The sequence below is a fragment of the Delphinapterus leucas genome, chromosome 1 (assembly GCF_059928025.1).
Source record: "Delphinapterus leucas isolate spDelLeu-1000000601 "Yukka" chromosome 1, BTC_Dleu_Yukka2, whole genome shotgun sequence".
Classification (NCBI taxonomy): domain Eukaryota; kingdom Metazoa; phylum Chordata; class Mammalia; order Artiodactyla; family Monodontidae; genus Delphinapterus; species Delphinapterus leucas.
The window spans coordinates 10,296,752-10,318,286 of record NC_143129.1 but is presented as its reverse complement, the minus strand read 5'-3'; the positions used below and the strand labels follow the sequence as shown (position 1 = coordinate 10,318,286).

The window sequence follows — 21,535 nt, the reverse complement described above, 5'->3', positions numbered from 1 at the left end:
CTAGCATATTTTTCAGTTTAAAAAAAGAAAAAGAAAAAATAAACTAGTACAGCTTTACCAAGAGTGTTTATCCTGTGGGATAAAATTGTTTCTGAAGTTGAAATTCTTCTTCCTGTTTTCCCAGCACATCAGGTGGGGTCTCCCTTAAAGGTGAAGGACAGGGATCGTGCTAGTGAAGGGCGAGTCTGCCTTCCAGTCCTTAGCACAAAAGTCATCCTGCTACAGTCTGAAGCTGTTGCTCAGACAGCTTTCAATTCAACTCAGAACATTTCCTTGAATTATTGATAAATCTGCATCATTTGGGGAAGTAGAAAATGGTAACATGGTGGAATTAATAGTTCATCTCATTCTTTCTTCAGGGATATGGCATTTTTATGTGTTGCACAGAAGAAAGACCTTATAAGTGAAGATTTCATTTTGTAGGAAGTATATTTATGTAAGAGGATATAAAGGATGCTCCGAAGGGAAGTCTTGAATCATTCATCAGTGTATGCCTCACGGTACTTTGTACTTTATAGTGAATTTTCAATAAATATTGGCTGAATAAATAGATGAATCTACCTGGAGATGACGCAAATTCAGGCATATTAAAATCCATGTTGTCAACAGCACTAAGTCTCAGCTCTGAGGCTGCAGTCAGATAGATACGCCATAAACAGAGATTTCCAAACTTTCTCAGTGCGTGGTGGTGCCCTTAAGTGTATCAGCAGTTTTTTTTCACAAGCCCCTTGACAAACAAACAAAAAAACAAACCAAAAGCCAAATCCCCAAACCCCAAAACCCAACAAAAATCAAACAAACACCACCTGCCGATTCAGGTCACCAAGTAATTAAATCTTAACAATTTAGTATTTATGTCCTAACAACTTAGTAGCCATTTGAAAAAAATTATATGTATAATTTGAAAGCGCAAATAATACTTTTATTTCATTCTTAAATAATCACAATTACTAATAAGATGCACAGCTTCTTAAGCCTCAGAAGCAGATTGGACAACACCCCCCATGTCATTTTTGGTTCTACATTGATTATTTTCGTGATACTTATTTTTTATTTTTTTTAAACATCTTTATTGGGGTATAATTGCTTTACAATGGTGTGTTAGTTTCTGCTTTATAACAAAGTGAATCAGTTATACATATACATATGTTCCCATATGTCTTCCCTCTTGCGTCTCCCTCCCTCCCACTCTCCCTATCCCACCCCTCCAGGCTGTCACAAAGCACCGAGCTAGTATCCCTGTGCCTTGCGGCTGCTTCCCCCTAGCTATCTACCTTACTACGTTTGTTAGTGTGTATATGTCCATGACTCTCTCTCGCCCTGTCACAGCTCACCCTTCCCCCTCCCCATAGCCTCAAGTCCGTTCTCCAGTAGGTCTGCGTCTTTATTCCTGTCTTACCCCTAGGTTCTTCATGACATTTTTTTTCCCCTTAAATTCCATATATATGTGTTAGCATACAGTATTTGTCTTTTTCTTTCTGACTTACTTCACTCTGTATGACAGACTCTAGGTCTATCCATCTCATTACAAATAGCTCAATTTCATTTCTTTTTAAGGCTGAGTAATATTCCATTGTATATATGTGCCACATCTTCTTTATCCATTCATCCGATGATGGGCGCTTAGGTTGTTTCCATCTCCGGGCTATTGTAAATAGAGCTGCAATGAACATTTTGGTACATGACTCTTTTTGAATTTTGGTTTTCTCAGGGTATATGCCCAGTAGTGGGATTGTTGGGTCATATGGTAATTCTATTTGTAGTTTTTTAAGGAACCTCCATACTGTTCTCCATAGTGGCTGAACCAATTCACATTCCCACCAGCAGTGCAAGAGTGTTCCCTTTTCTCCACACCCTCTCCAGCCTTTATTGTTTGTAGATTTTTTGATGATGGCCATTCTGACTGGTGTGAGATGATATCTCATTGTAGTTTTGATTTGCATTTCTCTAATGATTAATGATGTTGAGCATTCTTTCGTGTGTTTGTTGGCATTCTGTATATCTTCTTTGGAGAAATGTCTATTTAGGTCTTCTGCCCATTTTTGGATTGGGTTGTTTGTTTTTTTGTTATTGAGCTGCATAAGCTGCTTGTAAATTTTGGAGATTAATCCTTTGTCATTTGCTTCATTTGCAAATATTTTCTCCCATTCTGAGGGTTGTCTTTTGGTCTTGATTATGGTTTCCTTTGCTGTGCAAAAGCTTTTAAGTTTCATTAGGTCCCATTTGTTTATTTTTGTTTTTATTTCCATTACTCTAGGAGGTGGGTCAGAAAGGATCTTGCTGTGATTTATGTCATAGAGTGTTCTGCCTATGTTTTCCTCTAAGAGTTTGATAGTGTCTGGCCTTACATTTAGGTCTTTAATCCATTTTGAGCTTATTTTTGTGTATGGTGTTAGGGAGTGATCTAATCTCATACTTTTACATGTACCTGTCCAGTTTTCCCAGCACCATTTATTGAAGAGGCTGTCCTTTCTCCACTGTACATTCCTGCCACCTTTATCAAAGATAAGGTGTCCATATGTGCGTGGGTTTATCTCTGGGCTTTCTATCCTGTTCCATTGATCTATCTTTCTGTTTTTGTGCCAGTACCATACTGTCTTGATTACTGTAGATACTTATTTTTTAATCTCAGCAATCTCCCAAAACTCAGGTTCACAAAGATATGATGTCATCAAAAGGAATGGAACTCGATGTAATATCCAAACAGTAACTGCCTCAGGCTAGTAGCTCATAAGAAGCCTGACAAATATTGAGTGTTGCTGTGATTCCCTCGAATATTTAAAATATTCCTAAATATTCTCATATGAGTTCACTGTGGTGAACACAGTTTGAGCAAATAAAGTGTTACCAGCAAGAGTCAGATTATTGAAGGTACCAATCATTTTCCTAAAAATAAGACTGTTCTCAGTTATTTTTGTAATAATACCGCTTATGTATTGACTTTCCAATACTTTTTTCAATAGTTTCAGGGAAGCAATGCATGTAAGAGCTTAGGATGTGGGACCTGTACATAACCACATTCATTGAACTTGCTGGAGTCACAGGTATTCGGTATTCTCACCTGTTCTGGGCATTTATTATTCTTTCTCAGTTCCTCTATTGGAAATGTGGAGTCTCAGTACCACTATTTGCTATCACCTAGAAGAATCTGCTTGGCAACTGTATGCTTTTTGTTTTTTTTTAACTCCTTCCTGCAATTAAGCTACAAAACCACTTGGTGGTGATAGATGCTTTATTCATAACAACCAATTACCAAATATGCTTTTTGAGGTCTAGTCAAAACCATTTTTCCACTATTTTCAGATTCCTAAAATTAAAACAATAAAATAGCAAACACTGAGTTGTAAAGTAAATAATTCTAAATAGAACTTGCAAAGGAATAAGTAGAAAGATTTGGTTTGGTACTTTCTTCACTAATCCTTGTATACAATTTACTTTTAATTTTCATTTTATACTTAGATTTTGATTAAAATATTTTGTGTTTTTTAAAAACAGAGATTTAATGTTCTGCACCTTTGTATCATAGTTCATTGATTCTAAGACACCACTGAATATGAGAAGCATTCCAACTTCACAGATGTTCAATGTTAAAAACACAAAAAAGGTGTCTTAGAAACAGTGAAATGCTGTATTTGCAGATTCCAAAAGAGTCTTAGTTCATGGGAGATACTCAGTAAATATGTCTAGGGAAGAAAAGAAGGAAGGAATAAGAAAGAAAGAAGGGAAGGAGGAAAGAAGACTGGAGGGGAGGATAAGGAAAGGAGAGAGGAAAGAAAGCAAGAAAAAGGGCAGAAAAGAAAATGACATCCTCTTCCTCAAGAATGGGCATAATTCTGAGGCTTTCTTGGTGGGAAACTTCCAATTTTCCTTTTCACGGATGGAAACTTTATTTATTACATCAATAGTAATTTGATATTGATGAGTTAATAAAAATGAAGCCACTGAGTTGTAATCCCAGGCCCATGAGCTTCTGCATTCCTTTCTTCCCACGTGGAAGGAAGAAAAACCAGACATAGCTGCCTTTGGACCTTCATGCAGGGGCTAAGCCTTGTTGCCTCCTTTCTGTCTGGATCTCACTTTGTGTCACCTCCTCAGAGAAGCACTCCTGGACTGCCTATGCCAATGGGATTCCCTCTCAGAGCTTCTTATCCTTGGTTCCCTCCAGTCTGTCTCCTCATCCCCACAAGGGCTCATTAACTAGGCTTAAAGTGTAACTCATTTCCAAAACCATGTATACTTTAACAGTGATTTCAAAGATCAGAAACCATTTAGAAACCAAAGGAATGCAAGCCTACATATTAATTACAAGATTTAGATTAAAAAAAAAACAAACAAACCACAGTAACATACTAATACTGAATAATCTTAAACCTACAAAACTAACAATTTATAGTTAATCCGTGATGATAAAGGAGGACCAAACTCTGTACCAAGGGCAATGAGAGTGAAGGAAGGATAAGCTGGACTTACTTCCATGTATTTCTGGAGCTGGATTGCTAATTGGCTTGTGTGTGAGCTTCTGTGATTTAGTAAGCTAACAGGTAAGCTTATGTGAACCTAGCCCATCTTCCTGCTTTTGGACAGGCCAGAAAGATGAGCTAAATTCCATTTTTTAATTTCAGTAGAGATGGATATTTGAGAGGTTACTTTGCAAGTTTACAGACTCTTTTTTTTTTTTTTTTAAATTTATTTGGCTGTGCTGGGTCTTAGTTGCGGCATGTGGGATCTAGTTCCCTGACCAGGGATTGAACCCGGGCCTCCTGCATTGTGAGTGCGGAGTCTTAGCCACTGGACCACCAGGGAAGTCCCAAGTTTACGGACTCTTTTCTTGCAGTTAAGTTTAGCCCATATCTTTTGTAAGTTTCTCATGTTTTACTTTAAGGCAGGTTATTACTCTGCTTTACTAGTAAAGGAGAATAGCAAGCCTGTTAGTGCATGAGGGTCATCCTCCTTTTGCTACCCTGAGATGTGATGCCTGGCAAACCTCCATGTGCTTTGTTACAGTTGGTACCACCACTCCAGCATCCCAGGTAGAACCCCAGGGGCAAAACACAGATGAAGTTCCATCCCAAAGCTGCACTGGTCCCAGAACTGGTCCATGAGCTGCTGCCCCATCAAAGGTGTGAAGATCTCCTAACACAGCAGCTGATTTATCTCAGTATATGTTAAGAAACAGAGGACGGTATTGGTTTTGATTTTTGTATAGTTTTGTACACACATAAATTTAAAGAATCATGAAACAGGAAAATATATAGATTATCCATAAAAAGAATTAAAATATTAGATTCTGAAAGTAATAAAAGTAGATTCTAGCTTTCAGGGGCTAAAAAATCAGCAGCAAAGATTCAGATGATATGATTGTTCTGACTTAATATAATCTCTCTACATATTTAGATTTCAAGATAGTGTAATTGTCCATAAACTCACTAGCTAGGTATTAGGAATAAAGGCTTGGTAATGTAGTAATTACAGAAATGTATATTAAAAATCTTACATAGGAAATTAAAACTAACCAATCATTGACATGACACGACTAATTTTCATGTTTTGTTCCAATCATTTCTAGTTTATATTCTGACAGTTCTACAAACTTCCTATTGGAAAACTGTAAAACATACCTAACTATTTAGATTGGAGTTACAAGATATAGGCCTGATGGAAGTATTAATTTCATGTAATTTAGAACATGAAGAAGTAATATTTTTATTATTTACTTGTCTTCAGAAAAAAGTGATTGTCTTTACCTTTCAATATGAGCAAAGAAAAGACAAATAAAAACAAAACAGAATTTTTAAAGTTGCATACTTTGGTTGCCCAAACTATACACTATGTGTGTGTATATTTATATATTCTTAAATAATTTTTAGAAGTTACTTATATACATATATATGAGCAACTTTAAAAGTAATTTATATTTTAAAAATAATAAAAATATAAAATAAGTACATATTTATATAAATAATTTAAAAGTTCTGAAGATTAAATAAACCTATTAGTAATACAGCAATAAATAACACTAATGGGCAAATGTAACAAAATTGTCCATTTAGGACTGTTTGCGGTTTCCATGGGTGACAGTCTACTGTTTGTCTTCTACTCTTTCAAAGAAGGAATTATCCCATAAATCTATAGATAAATATTCGTTTGCCTCACCCAGTACTTGAATGGTTTATGAATTTAAAGGTTCTTGCCCTGAATTTTAAGGATCGGAAGTTCACCAAGTTTTTAAGCATATTTCTGATTTTTGCCCCCAATTTTCAAGCTTTGGAAATGACTGTTTTGTTCTAGGAAGTGTTGTCCCAGGCGCCTCTTACTCTACATAATGCTAACTTTTCCATAGGAAAGCTGATATGACAGAGTGATTAAAGAAATAAGATGTCTGTATATATGTACCACATCTTGAACGAAATTGTGCCATTTGCAGAGATGTGGATGGACCTAGAGACTGTAATACAGAATGAAGTAAGTCAGAAAGAGAAAAACAAATATCGTATACTATTGCTTATATGAGGAATCTAGAAAAATGATACAGATGAACTTATTTGCAAAGCAGATATAGAGACACAGACAGAGATCACACTTATGGTAACCAAGGGGGGAAGAGAGGGTGGGATGAACTGGGAGATTGGGATTGACACATACACACTACTATATATAAAATAGATAACTAATGAGAACCTACTGTACAGCACAGGGAACTCTACTCGATGCTCTGTGATGACCTAAATGGGAAGGAAATCTAAAAAAGAGGGGATATATGTATACATATAGCTGATTCACTTTGCTGTACAGCAGAAACTAACACAACATTGTAAAGCAACTATACTCCAATAAAAATTAATTATAAAAAAGAAGAAATAAAGTGTCTCCATAATTTGAATTTTACCTGATGGTGAATTCAATGGCAGAATTATGGAGGGTGTTGAGGGTGTTTATGATTAACTAGGCTTATTGTCATAAAGACAGTGAGAGCCTGCTTTCGGTATATCTTTGAGTTTGACATGGCATGATTCCAAATCTGGCTTTACTCACATCCTGTATTTCCAAATAGATTGAACATTAACTGTGCAGTTGAACTGCTGAAGAAATCATTACTCAGGTATTTTTAAATGCACTTCCACCCTTAAGTAGAACAGCTGAAAACAGAAGATCGAAGAGATGCATATTTTAAGCAATAAAGGCTCAAGTGTGAGCAAAGAGGGTTAGAAAGAGGAAAACAACATTGGATGCAGCTTTTCACTTCTTGTATTGACTTTGTTAGTGATGCCCTTTTGGATCTGTAGTCTAAGGGCAGCCTCTCAATTTATCTATGTGAAATATTAAAAGCAAGAAGAAAAACATTATTTTCCATTTTCTTTACTTCGTAGGAAATAGACAACTGTTTCAACTGCTCAGACCTGAACGAATTTGGTGCATCCCAAGGCAGAAGTGAGAGCACAGAAGTGGTAGAGGGTGATAGAAATTAGACAGGACTCTGAGATATTCCCATTCAACTTTGTGAAATCACAGAGCATTTGTAGCATCCCCCTTTCAGGGTAGACACGTGCACACAAAATTTTCCAGAGAAACCTGCACTCTTTAGATTTATCTTTAACAGGGCTTTCTGTTAGCATAGATCAGAGAAATTGCCACCAAGGTGGAGGAAACGGCACCCTGGGAAATGGCCTCAGTTTGGTCCCACATCAAGGATGGGATGTACCAGTGTGAAAAGGAAAATCATTCCTGAGTATATTTCCTTCATTGCTTTGACTCTTTGCCTACTGCATATTGGCCCTCTGGCTTTTGTAGTAAGAGTCAAAAAGTAGAGATTCAGTTGAATCCTGTTGACCAGAGGAAATCATGATATTAACATAAACGGCCAGTTGTGCTGTTTCTTTCTTGTTTTGCAACCAATATAAAATATTAGGGACTTCCCTGGTGGCGCAGTGGTTAAGAACCCGCCTGCCAATGCAGGGGACACAGGTTCGAGCCCTGGTCCGGGAAGATCCCACATGCCGTGGAGCAACTAAGCCCGTGAGCCACAACTACTGAGCCCTTGTGCCACAGCTACTGAAGCCTGCGTGCCTAGAGCCCGTGCTCCGCAACGGGAGAGGCCACTGCGGTGAGAAGCCCGTGCACTGCAACGAAGAGTAGCCCCCGCTCGCTGCAAATAGAGAAAGCCCACGGGCAGCAATGAAGACCCAATGCAGCCAAAAATAAATAAATAAAATAAAAATATTTTAAAAAATAAAATAAAATATTACATTTCGCTATGTTAAATATATATATATATCTAACATATATGTGTGTACACACACACACACACACACACACACACACATATATATATATATACAGTGTTGAAATGATTCCTCAGTTTTAAAACTACTACAAAAATAGCTGGGAAAAAGCCGCCGTCAGTATGCTGCTAAAATAAACCATGAACTGTCTTCTCAAAGTACAGAACTAGATAAATGGGACATAGCAGAGTTGTCTTTCTGTGATTTTGAATTCTAGGTGTTTGATGGCAGGATAACATTAAGGCAGATTTTATTGCTTTAAAGGGAAGTTCATCTGCATGATCCGTTAATAATCACATGCAAGAGGCCAGGAAAGTGAAAAAGTAGCTTTCAAATATTTTTCGTGTTTTTACAGCACGGTAGAGATTTATTTTCTGCCACTGTACAGTGACCACAGCCAGGCCCCGAGGAAAGTGATCTCCCTGGGGTTGTCTGCAGTGTGCACTTTGACCTCTTCCTCTTGGCCCAGGTTAGTCCAGACATTTCAACAGCTTGACTAAGCCTCATCGCCAGTCAGCTGCCAAGTTCAGCGGCTGCCAGGATCACTAGTTGCTTTTTAAGTACACCTGTTGCCAGCACTGTGTATGAGTCAAGAAGGCTAGACCTTTCTGGTCTATCCCACTGGCTGGGATCTCTTTCAAAGGAGAATTATTTTTAATATGACTTCATCATTCTTCATCAGGAAAACATTTTTTTTAGCAAGCTTCTCTCCTTACAGAGAAGTTGCATTGACCCTGAATTGCTATGGTACATCAGGTCTGGGTTAACCTACAGATAAAAAATGGTTTTGATAATCAGTACTACCTCTACTTTGTATTTTTCATTGTGTGGGCCAGCAAAGCTACATGAATAACAAAACATGTAGACAGGGTGTAAACTGAAAGGGTTGTTTTTTTTTTTTTACATCTTTATTGGAGTATAATTGCTTTACAATGGTGTGTTAGTTTCTGCTTTCTAACAAAGTGAATCAGTTATACATATACATATGTTCCCATATCTCTTCCCTCTTGCGTCTCCCTCCCTCCCACCCTCCCTATCCCACCCCTCTAGGTGGTCACAAAGCACCGAGCTGATCTCCCTGTGCTATGTGGCTGCTTCCCACTAGCTATCTACCTTATGTTTGGTAGTGTATATATGTCCATGCCTCTCTCTCGCTTTGTCACAGCTTACCCTTCCCCCTCCCCATATCCTCAAGTCCATTCTCTAGTAGGTCTGCGTCTTTATTCCTGTCTTACCCCTAGGTTCTTCATGACATTTTTTTTCCTTAAATTCCATATATATGTGTTAGCATTAACTTCACTGTAAATGGTACTTGATTATGACACTTAAAACCTTTCATATATAATAACACGTATATATGAAAGGTTTTAAGTGTCATAATCAAGTGCCATTTACGGTGAAGTTAATCTGATAGTTAACGGTAAGTATTGCATGGTAATTAGGTATAAACACTAAGTAGCACGTATAAAGGACTGTAATTAGTGCATTTCAGGGAGCCAGGCAAGCATTTTTGAAGCAAGCTTGGTGGGGAGATGAATAGAAAAGCAGTTAAAGCTGGACTCTGCTCTAATGATCCCTGGGACCAGAGGAGCCTCTTTGGCCAGAACTCTGCTTTTCCATGAGCATTTGCTCTAGGCCAGGGGCCCAGGGCAAGGAGACAACCTCCCCTATCAGCACAGAGGTGATGAAAACTCATAGATAGAAAATGCATTGGATTTGGAGAGTTTTCACAACTTCTGAAACACTGTACACTATCTAGCTGTAGCTTTGTAGTCTTTTAAGGTGAAGAAACAGGACACATAGGGATGTTTTCAACACTCTGGGCATCATTTAGCCATGATAGGATACTTCTAGGGCTTCATGAGTTCTGTTTGATCCATTTCCCTATCAGTCACTGTTCATGAGGGATATGTGTTTTCCTCATACCAATGAAATGTCTGGTCCGTATCCAAATGTGTAGTTCATTTAATTAAGCGTGTTTTATTGATTATCTACCTATCGACCTATGTACATTTCTAAAATGTGGTACAAAAGATAGTTTTTAGAAACCTTAACCAGGGTGAAATGTCTTAATCCTGGGAATATCTGGTTATTTTCCCTGCTGGGTGTGCCTGTGTATAACTCAAGTGACACTGTCCTTACTTGACTGATTTTGATTTGGTGGGACTCGACAGAGCAACCTGGTTCAAATGCCAAATCATTGGCTTCATTCTTGCCCACTTTTCTACCCCAAGTTCAGTTCATTGTTAAATCTTGTTGGCTGTATCTTAATATATCTGGGAAATATATATATCCCAGAAATATATCTGGGATCTGACCATTCTTATCACTTCCACTGTTAGCACGACAATTTTAGTCATCAATATCTTTTACCTGATTGTTATACTAGTCTTTTAACTGTTTGACTAGTTTCTACCCTGGAATCTGTTCTCCACAGCAGAGCTATTCTCTGCAAACCCAAGTCGATTTGGTCACCCTTCAATGGCTCTCCATTCATACCCTGCTTTATTTTTTAATGAATCACCATTTGACATAGTATGCATTTATTGGCTTATTACATTATTATTACCTTTTCTACAATATAAGGTCCATGAGAGCAGGGACTTTGTGTCTTGGTAAGGGTTTATCTTTATTCCTTAGAACAGTGTCTAGCAGGTTTATTAACACTGTATTAACCACTGAAGTCAACATCTACTATTGAGATTTTGAATTATTTTCGTTCTAAAAGTAAAATTTCCAAATCTTAATTCCATGGCTTTAACATTTTAAGCATTTGAGCTATAATCTACTCATTCTTAGCTCGAATCCCTTTGGTTGGGAAGCCAAACTAGTGAACGGACCTAGGAGTAATAGCAACTCCTTAACGAGCACTTCTATGCCAGGCTCTTGTGCTTCAGCATTTTGCTGTATCTCATTTAATTCTAGCCCAGTTCTAGAGACAGGTATTATTACTATTCTCCTTTTACATTTAAAGAGACTGAGACTTGGGAGAGATGAAATAACATAATACTCAGTTACTAACCCCTGAGCTGAGATTACAATCAAGGTGTGGTTGACTCTATACTGCCTTCTAGCCGTGTCCTCCGGTAACGCGTGTCAGGTTACTGAAGTAGCGAAGCGGCTGAATTCAAAGCATTCCTTCTGCAGTTCCATGTACTAGGGTTCTGGGATATAACAAATGTCCTTCCATCACCCAAAGACTCTTAGGGACCAAACCAGGTAGTTCCGCTTTCAGGAATGTCCTAAAAGCCACTGTCCTCTAAGCTGGGTCTCTTACTTTAATGTAAGTTTCTCAAGCGCTGAGGCAGTTACATCACCTAGGAAAAGACGATGGGATCAAAACGCTACGATCCAGAAGAAGAAAGCGTTGTCACCAATTCGGCTGACCGCTTGCAAATAGGGCACTTAAACATAAAGTTCTCAAAAAGCAGCCGACCCCCGGCTTGGAGGGAAGTTGGCGGAAAGAGAGGAATAGGGTTCGGCCTGACCACAGGACGGCTTCTCCAGACCCGCCCGGGCCCCAGCACGTAAGTCGAGGGGTCCCTCCGCGGAGGCCAGCGGATGCATCGTGCAGCCAGAGCAGGCTCGGGGGCGGGACTCGGCGTGGGGGCGGTGCCGACGCCCGGTCCGCCCCCTCCTTGGGGATGCCGGGATGTTTACACTCCTGACTGTAGCGGCCGCTGGAGGAGGAGCGGGAGTTTTGGGAGGATGGGCCACCGCTAAGCTCGCTCTCCGGACGCGCCTCGCCTTGCACAGGGTGGGTCCCCGTGCCTGCAGCGTCCGCGGGGGCGGCGCGGCGGGAGGTGGCCAGCGCTCCGGGCCTAGCAGCCACAGCCCCTGGCCCAGCGGGCCTGTGCGCGGCACCGCCTGGCCGAGCCGCCCGCCCGCCCCGGGTCCCTCGCCGGCCGGAGAACGGAGAGCTCCCCGCTTCTTGGTGAGTCGCCACCGGGGTCTCCGGCGCGCGGGCCGGGGCCCCGCCGGCTGGGGCCGCCTGCGGGAGCCAGGCGGGAGGGGAGGTAGGTCAGGCTCGCGCGCGGCGGCCTCGGGACCCCGCCAGGGGGAGAGGAGGCTGTGCGGGGCGCGCGGACGAGCGGGTGGGGGCTTTGGTCCGGTCGTGGGGGGTGGCAAGAGCCTCGTGCCCCGTGCGGCTCGAGCGTCCGAGGCCGCCGCCGTAACTAAGAAACTCCGCGGCCACGGCTGCGGCGCAACAGGTCTCGGTTCGGGGACCCGAGGAACTTGGCGAAGTTCCGCCTCCCGCCGCACGCTCATTGGCGGCGGCGGTTATTTATTCCACGCGGATTGGTTGGGTTCAGCTGTCAGCCGTCAGCCTCAGCCGGACTGGGCAGAGCGAACTTCTGAGGAGAGGTGGGTGGTGGGAGCCTTGCAGACCGGCCTTGAGAAGTGCGGGGAGGGTGACCGGCCTGTTGGAGAAAGAGCTTTCCTGGGACTCTGTCAGGACTAGGAAGCGTCAGGGAGAGGGATTGCAAGGCAGTAGCGAACATTGGTGGTGACAGTGGCAATGGAAAAGAAATAAAGACATTGAACACTGAGGCCCAAGCCAGAGAGGCGAAGGGGAGCGCAGAGAAGAAAGGAGAAAAGTAAGACCACATTGCCCCAGGACAGGGTCAGGAATCGAACACAACCTAGAGGAAGGATCCTACAGTGAGATTTAAGAATCCCTGTTACCTCTTTCCTATATACTGTAGGCCTTGGGAGATGATGTTTCAAACAGGTGAATCTTGTTCTTGCACAGCTGTAGGCCTTGTTAGGGATAGACACTAAAAATATACTTATTTTACAGTAAGATATGTTTCCAACCTTGAGCATTGTTGGTGATGGAATTGAAAGTCAGAAACATTGCAGAAGTGGAATGATTTTTCCCCTCCTTTGAGGCTACTGATCTTAAGGATGCAGTTGAAACGATCAGATGCCCATGGTTTGTAGAGCATTGTGTACCCGTTATAATTAGAACCACTGTTTCTAATTCCTTCTCCAAGGAATTTGCGGTTTCAAGGAGTATGCACACTCCCAGCAGGCTACAGCAGAGTGTCTCGCCAGGTTGCATTACAGAATAAAGTACAGAATGTGTGTGTGAGACCCATCTGTTCTGTTTAGGAGCTTGAGCTGCTCCGGGTGTGGTCGGAGAATGGCATAGTACTTTCACTCGAAAAGTTTATGGTACGTTTTGGACTATCAGACAAACACTGAAAGGGTGAATAGAGATACAATTAACTCTGTAATGCTTTGTGGCAACTCTTGCTGAATTGATGCCGAGTATTCTTGGCTATAAACGCTTGATGAAGGCCAGTGCCCCCAAAACGGTTAACATAAAGCGTAAGCAACTTCATTTCCAGACGAAGGGATCCCTCGCTACCGTCGAGGAGATCCAGTCCACAGGTTGCTTCACTCCTAAAGCTGCAGCATCCTCAGCTTGGCCCTGGACTAGGTGGGAGCTTGCTGGGGTGGGGGAGAGATGTTGGAGCTTTGAAAAACTTTGCGTCTCGGAGGCGTCAAAGGGGTAGAAACTATGGGGACGGCGAGAGGAGGGCGGCGAAACTAAAAGGCTAAGACACCCCTAGTGGAAGCTGGTTGCTTTCCCGGGGTCTGGGGCAGCCCGGGACCTTGCAAGACGCGCGGTCCTGAGATTCGGCTCTCGAGCAGGAGGCCCCGCCCCCTTCAGACTGATGGCCTCCACAGCCAATGCGCGGTGAGGACGGCGCTGCTCCCGCTGGAGGGTGGGCACTTCCCCCGGCCCCGGGGGCTCAAGGGAGCGGGGCGGCGTGTGGGATAAACGGGCAAGATAAGGGGAGGTTGTGAGGTAAACACGCAAAACGAGGAGGGGGGGCTTGTGAGAGAAACGCGTAAAACGAGCAGGGGGCTTGTGAGAGAAACGCGTAAAATGAGGAGGGGGCTTGTGAGAGAAACGCGTAAAACGAGGAGGGGGCTTGTGAGATGGGGGGGCGTGTGGGGTAAACGGGGAGTGTAAGGGGAGGTTGTGAGAGAAACAGGCGTAAAATGAGGAGGGCGCAGCGGCAGGTTCCTAGGACCCCGTGGTGCTCGTCTCCTTTCAAGGTTCAGCCGCGCTTTGGACCCACCGGTTGGTGTGACTAATGGAGGGGAGGAGGGGCACTCACAAGCCCCCTCCTCATTTTACGCGTTTCTCTCACGAGCCCCCTCCTCGTTCTTTGAAATTATCTGAAAATGAAAACCAAGAAATGTCGGAATCCCAATCCTTAAGCGTTTTTACAATTACTTGGGACTCTTTCCACAGTTAAAAATTTTTTTTTTTCACTTAAAAAAGTAAAGACCGTCCCTGGAGTGCAGACTCATTTCCTAGTTTGCACTGCTGTGCTGCTCGGGGTCGTTGACTCGGGTCACACCTGCAGCGCCCTCCACGCCCTTTCCCACTCACACATTGTCCTGGCTGGACAATTTCAAGAGCGCTTTTCCAGCCCCTAAAGCAGCACTTACTCCAAGAATGAGGAAAGCACGCCTGGTATGATGGCCGCGTACTGGTGGGGAGGGGAGGTTTGAGGCCTCGGGTGTTAACCTGCCCGAATAGTAAAACTCAGTTTTGTAGTTTCCACATGACCAGAACGCGGGTATAGTTTGTGCGCAGGAGTATCTGATCTCATACTCCCCTCCCTTCATCTTTCTGGTGGTTGCAGTTGGCAGTGTGAGGCTCTGGTTTATTGCAAACATTTAAGTATTTTCTTCCCGACTCTTGTGCATTTACTGAAATGTAGATTTCTTTTTTTTCTTTTAACTTAAATATGTAGTCAGAGAAATCATTAGAGAGTTTTATGGTGTTTCTAGAACCAAAAACTGTTTTCATTGGAACTGTCTGATGTTTTAAAATGTATCTTTCCAGTATTACTAGTGTAGCCACTGTTCAGGGCATCTGGAGAGGAGAGAATAACGATTACTTAATGAAGTTTTGGAAAAGAAGTTGCTTAATTAGGTAATAGGTCCCCAAAATTCCTTTCAGGTTTTGTTTGATTTTTTTTTAAAACAGGCTTTGGTGTTTAAAAAATGTGCAGGGCAGCTGCATAAAGCAATACACTGTCCAGATTCCTGGTTTCATTCAAATTAATATATTTGTCCCTTCAAATATTTGCTCAAGAGTTATGTGGGTAGGTGTTTTAGTACATCATTCATAAAACATGGCAGCAAACTTAGCATAATACTAAGGGTGTTTTGGAAATGACATGTGTGATTAATGTTTGCTCTGAATTGCCTTACCAGCAATTATTTTATCAGCATTTCTATAAATGTATAACAAGATGTTTTAAGAAGCATTTCTTCATACTTTCGAATGTATCAATTCATTTCTTCCTCCCTTCAATTTTATAGGGAATTTATATAATTGTAATCAAATATATTTATTTGCAGGATATAACGGCAATTGAGAAATTTTGAACTTATACATAGAACTAATGTAGAACCATTCATTCTTAGAGCTATAAAACCTCTAAACTGCTGATTCCTCTTTTGGTGATTAATAGTTTGATTATCCCTGTGTATTATATATCTTTACAGAATAAGGAAAACCGAGAATATATTTCATGGTTTTTAGTGAGCAGTGGAAATGAGAAGGACAGATAGATGGTCTTGAAGCATTCCTTAATTTTTTTGAGCAGGATAACTTCTTTTTTTTAACTTTTGTTAAAATAACAGCTGTCATACTATGTATATAACGAGCCGATACAATGAGCTGTTTGCTAATAGCTATCCAAAGTGTTAATCGGAATAGTGTGTAACTGAATGGAAGTTACTTAATTGGTCTGTCAAATTTTAGAAATTTATATGTTTTCTGTTACTTAATGGAAATAGACCTTTCTGTAAATCTTGCCATTGGTCTTCTATTGATAATCAGTGTAAGTCATTAAAGGCAGTTTTTTCATACCAGGTTGCTTTTGTAGAGAACAGGGGTTTGCAGACTTTGTCTCTAAAGGATGAAAGAGTAAATATTTCTGGCCTTGCGAGCCGTATGGTCTCTGTGACAGCTACTGCCACTGTAGCTGTGGACATACCTGAACAGGTGGGTGTGGCTGTGTTCCAGTAAAACTTTGTTTATACAGTCAGGCTGGAGGCCCAGTTCTGCCCTAGAAGGTAATACCAAGGGTCTAAACCTGATTCTAGGATGGATGTTTGGGCTGACAGGGATTTTCCACAGCACTGTGTTCGCCTTTTCTGGTCCTTTGATCCCTTATGACGTTCTCTTGATCTTCCCCAGTCCTCTCAGAATAACGTCCAGTTATTCATTGCCAGATTTTGTGTTTAGTCTCAGGGGCCTCATAAATATATCAGCCTCTTTCAGATTTATTCACCTGTTCAGGGATTTCTGTCATTCTTTGCCTCGGTGCGGGGGGGTGGGATCCCACACCCATCCTGTGATGTTCAATGGATTTGCCCTCTCTCCGCTTCCTTCTTGTTGCTAAGCCAAGATGGACTCTGATGTCAGACATTTTTCTTTGCTTGATTGACTGATAGCCCTAGAAGGAATGTGCTTTGCTGTGTTTCTTTAACTAGTAGTTTTTGTTCTAAGTCGACTGGAGTGACTGCTTTTTCTGCTGTTAGAGAGAATTTCTGGCATGAGCAAGAGGGTGCACAGATTTTTTTTTCTTGTTAGAAAAATTGACTCAACCTTTTTTTCTTTTTTTTGGCATTCTAATTTAATCATTTTATTAAGCTTTTTATTTATTTATTTATTGATCAGTCTTTTATAAAAGACTTTTTTTCCAGTAAAAAAAAAAAAATTCTAAAAAGGGCCTGCATTTGTAAGGAGAGGCTATAGTCACGGGTGTTTGTGGCCTGGGAGTACTTGCGGGGTACCTGACTCTTTGCTTTCAGTAGAGTTAGCTGTGGCTGACCTGGCTGCAGCTGCTGAGAAGCGGTTGAATGGAATGGAAAAGGCAACAGTTCTGAGCTTACACAGAAGGATTTCCCAGTCCTAGCCAGGAGTGGGTTCTGGGTGGGCCGAAATATGGACCCCTCGGGGCGGGGCCTGGGGCTTCAGAGCTTCCGGGCTAGTTGCCAGCCGCTGCTACCAGCCTCTTCTGTTTGTGTGACCTTGCTGCACAAATGTCATTTTCTGTGTTTACCATGATGTGAAAAAGACTAAGGCCCAGGCTTCTCTCCGACTCTCTGACCTTGCTTGAGTTACTTGATTTGTTCAGACGGCAGTTTTCTCAGCTCAGGTCACATTGCTTTGAGGAGTAAATGACAACATCTTTGTAGAAGGAGGGTAGTAGGCTCGGTGAGTGTTAGTTTCATTTCACCTCTTTCTCTATTCTTAGGACGTTTTGTGGTGGGAAAAACACGTCTTCTCAGTTTCTTCTGATGGCAGGCCCTGCTGCCCAGCTTTATCTGAAGAGGCTCCTACTCAGCTCTGCTGCCATTTCTACTTTCTCTGCCTTAATTATTCTTCCGTTTTGCCCTGTGATTTCCATATTTATAATTTAATTGTTCCCAGCACAAGTTAATGTTTTTACTAAACTTTGTGGGGAGAGGGCAGCAATCCTTAGTTCCTCAGGTAGAAAAAGCCACAAGAGCCTTGGGGGTTATAGTTTGGACAACAAAAAAAGTGAGAGTTGCAGAAAGATACTTAAATACTGATTCAAAAATGGAAAAAATTAAAATATTCTTTCTAGTGTGCTTCCAATTCTGTTTTTTTTATTGTTAAGATATTTTTCTCATATTCTCCTACTTAACTGGCAAATTACTCTAATTTTTTTGTGGTCGTAACCATAGCAAAGCCACATATCCTCTATGTATTATGATTGGAAAAATGGAACAGTTAGACATGTTTATGAAAAATTGTTATACCTCTAAAATGTAAGGAGTTGCCAGTCTTCCATTGCCTTTTATATCTGTTGAACCCTATAGTAAAATAATGGGATATGTTTGCATACTGTCATAAAGATACCCAGAACTGGACAATAGGTAATTTATTTCAGGCAAATAGCTTGTCCTTATTTCAAATAGTTTACTTCTAAGCATGGTTTGTTATTTAACAAGTACAGGTAAATTGAAAGACATTATACAAGAAGAATGTTTATTGATGGATTGATTTTATAGGAATAAATTGATGTTTATTCTCAATTTTTTATGGTAACCTACAAATTCACTTCTTTTGTGTGTGTGTGTGTGTGTGTGTGTGTGTTTAACAGTCTTTGGTATTTAGACACATTTAGAATAGCATAGTAGCAGGTGAGGTATTCAGTGAAAAATGGCATTTTTTAAACATTTTTAATATACACCTAAAATAAAGTTTTAATGAAGTTTCTACATTTGATAAATATTTTGGTTGTTGAATGGCATATTGTTTTCAACTTCACTTTGTCATTTTGTGACCTAGAGTGTTCAAAGTATCCGCTGTTGATGAAGAATTGTATTTTATTGGGCGCTTCTCCCACTGCTCTTCTAATCATTCTCATCGTTCTCTCCCTCTCTCTTTTAAGTAGGAAGGAATTTATTACATCGTGTTTAATAGTATTTGGTGGCTGGGAGGGAGTCTGAGCTTCTAGCAAGGTTTCCCAATACTGGGCCACCAAGGGAGTTGCTGCCTCTTTCGTGATCAGAAAGCCACCAGCCTGGGACTACACAGCCACTGCTCACGATGGCGCTGCTATTCTGGGGGCCCTTGACTGCTGCGGTGCAGGTGATGGATGCTCTGGGTTCGGTACTTAACACCTCCTGTATTAGTTTCCCAGGGCTGCCCCAACAAATTACCACAAACTGGGTGGCTTAAAACAACAGGTGTTTACGCTCACAGTTCTGAAGGTCAGAAGTCAGAAATCAAATTGCCCACAGGGCTGTGCTCTCCGTGCAGGGTCCTGGGAGAACATGCCCCATGCCCTTCTCTCAGCCTCTGTGTTGGCGGCCGTCCTGGACGCTTCTTGGCTGATAGGTGCGCCGCTCCAGTCTCTGCCTGTGTCATGTGGCCTTCTTCATGTGTCTCCTCCTCTTCTTAAAAGCGCACCAGTCTTACTGGATTAGGGTCACCTGATGACCTCATCTTTACTTCTATTCACTTACACTTAAAGTTTAACAAGCAAAATCTGTATTTTTTTTCCCTCCCAGATTCTTCACCACACAAAAGATTTTTAAGATTTCTGGTCTTTCTGTTCTGAACAGAATATTTTAAGGTTGTACAGAGATTGTACCTGAGAGATAAAGGTACCCAGGTTATCCTGTACATATGTCATCTGCAGTTTGTATTTTATACTACCATAGAAGAGCTGTTCCAAAATCAAATTTTCCATTCACCATTATTTTGTAGTTTCCCTTAGGAGACCTTAAGTCCATAATTCACTAAATCAAATACTTTCAGAACTGGAAGGAAACTTATAAATTGTCTAAACTGGCCTTTTCATTTAATGTGAGAATAAACTGAAACTCAAGGATGTGAATTTGCTAATCCACATTCCACTAGATTCCTTAATAGTCCATATTGCCTTGTGTGTTACCTTTGTCATGCTCTTGGTAGTAGGCATGGTGTTTTGTTTTCACTTGCTTGAATTAGCAGTCTTGTTGCATTCACAGTACGTGCTCAAAAAAAGACTTGAGGATAGAGTGACATTGCACCTCTGATTGCCCATATCAGGGCCTTGATTCAAGTCAGCAAATATTCGAGAGCCCAGCTGTGTAGTGGGGAAGTATTTCTGTTGCCTCTAGAACGAGGAACGTTAGGGTATGTTGCTATATCCTTACTATGAAATAGGATCAAAGAAGAAGAAATTCTCGTTATGGAGGCCAGTTCTAGGAAGCAGTCCTTAGTTAGAGGTGGTAGATAGATAGTAAAGGCCAGAAAGCTCCTGGGTGATCACAGGGTTGTTTGGTCAGTATTTCATAAATAACACATTTCATTATATTAGATACCTTGATTCATGAGGGCCAGGCTTCATTGTTTGTTTGTCATTTTGCTGTATTGACAATAACTTACGTGTCCTTGTTGCTTCTTGCACAGTATGTATGACTGAAACGTTTGTTAACCCCACTGACCAGTTTCTCCCTTTAATTTCTTCTTTTGCCATGATTCAGAGATCATGATGGGCTGTTTCCTTTTTCTCTGTAGCCATGCCTCTCTCTTAAGTTGGTTCTCATTTGTTTATTATATGTGTTCCCTGTTTCAGTGAAAATCCTATCTTACAAAGCAGTTATTAGAGATTAATCAAATCAATCCTAAAGGATTTGTCTTATGATTCCTTGAAATAGTTATATCTATCTGTACATTGAAAATAATTTTTAGAAAACTTGTATAGCTGTTCAAGAATACATAGTAACCTTCTTGCCATCACCGTGGTAGGCTGTATTTTCAAAGCATTTGTCCTATTACTGTGTTTCTCAAACTATGGTCCTCACAATGCCTGTGTCAGAAACACTGGTTTTTAAGTACAAGCACTGGCGTTTAAAAGCAAGTACCCCAGAAGGTTGTTATACACAGATTGGAAAGCTGCTGTTCTCTGATGTAGTGCAAGCGATGTTCATGGAGGTGTTCCTCAGGCAACAGTAAGAAATGCCACATGGCCTTTTTAAAAAAGATTTTTTCATTTAAAAAATTATTTATGACGGAAGTCCATCCCTGCTGCTACCATCATTTCTCACTGAGGCTGTGTGGCCCTTGGAGTAGTTCACACTTAGTAATCAGACCCTTCTAGCATATGTAGCCAGTGTCTCAGCTCAACTGGTGGCCAGGTATTACTGAAATCAGTGTTATAAATCAATTAAAATAAATTAGATAAATACATATAACTGTAAATAAGAATTGAGTAATAATAGAAAATTCCACTTCAAACTAGTGAGAGAAAATAGTACATCTAAGTGTTAATTTTAGTTCTGTCCCAACCAAACAGTCCCTCTTGAGTGTACTGCTTGTGCTGTGTGCTGTTCTCACCGTTTTTGGCATTTTTAGGGTATTTTTCTCAGCTGGGTGTGAAGGCTTACCACTTCCCTTACGTCGAGATGGTTTGCATTTTGCTTAAGGGCAAAGCCCTTAGCCTGGCAGCAGAGATTTTGCCTCCAGGCCCCAAGGCCCGAGCTCTATCTGCAGTTCCCTCTCTTGCTCCTGGGTTTGACTTTGCCAGGCTCTCCTGTCCTGCTTATCTGGCCGAGCTGGAAAGTGTTTGGGAACAGCGTGATGACGGCGTGATGACTAACCTGTTCCTTTTTCCATCGATAACAAGGAGCTGGTTCTCGAGTCCTTTCTAGCTGCCCTCCTTGTCCCAGATACAGGCCTTAACATGTAAGTTATG

General features: G+C 41.2%; 1 protein-coding gene and 1 non-coding gene across 7 annotated transcripts in view; one reads left to right on the top strand and one right to left on the bottom strand.

Annotated features, from left to right (window-relative positions):
* Positions 1 to 4,730: 4,730 nt before the first annotated feature.
* Positions 4,731 to 4,803, bottom strand: TRNAV-CAC (transfer RNA valine (anticodon CAC)). Its single transcript has one exon. It is a non-coding gene; the product is annotated as a tRNA-Val (tRNA).
* A 7,114-nt stretch (positions 4,804 to 11,917) lies between these two features.
* NEK7 (NIMA related kinase 7) overlaps positions 11,918 to 21,535 on the top strand; it is a 145,848-nt gene continuing 136,230 nt past the window's right edge. For 2 of the 6 annotated variants that reach the window (XM_089906420.1, XM_089906379.1), the window contains exon 1: positions 12,103 to 12,213. Coding sequence is in view for 1 of the 6 variants with exons in the window: in XM_089906364.1 (XP_089762490.1) it covers positions 11,932 to 12,213 (282 nt within the window). In the remaining 5 variants the exon portion in view is untranslated. Of the gene's footprint in view, positions 12,214 to 18,588; positions 21,526 to 21,535 lie in introns of those variants that run through there. The other 4 variants (XM_089906364.1, XM_089906382.1, XM_089906386.1 and 1 more) reach the window with 4 other exon arrangements.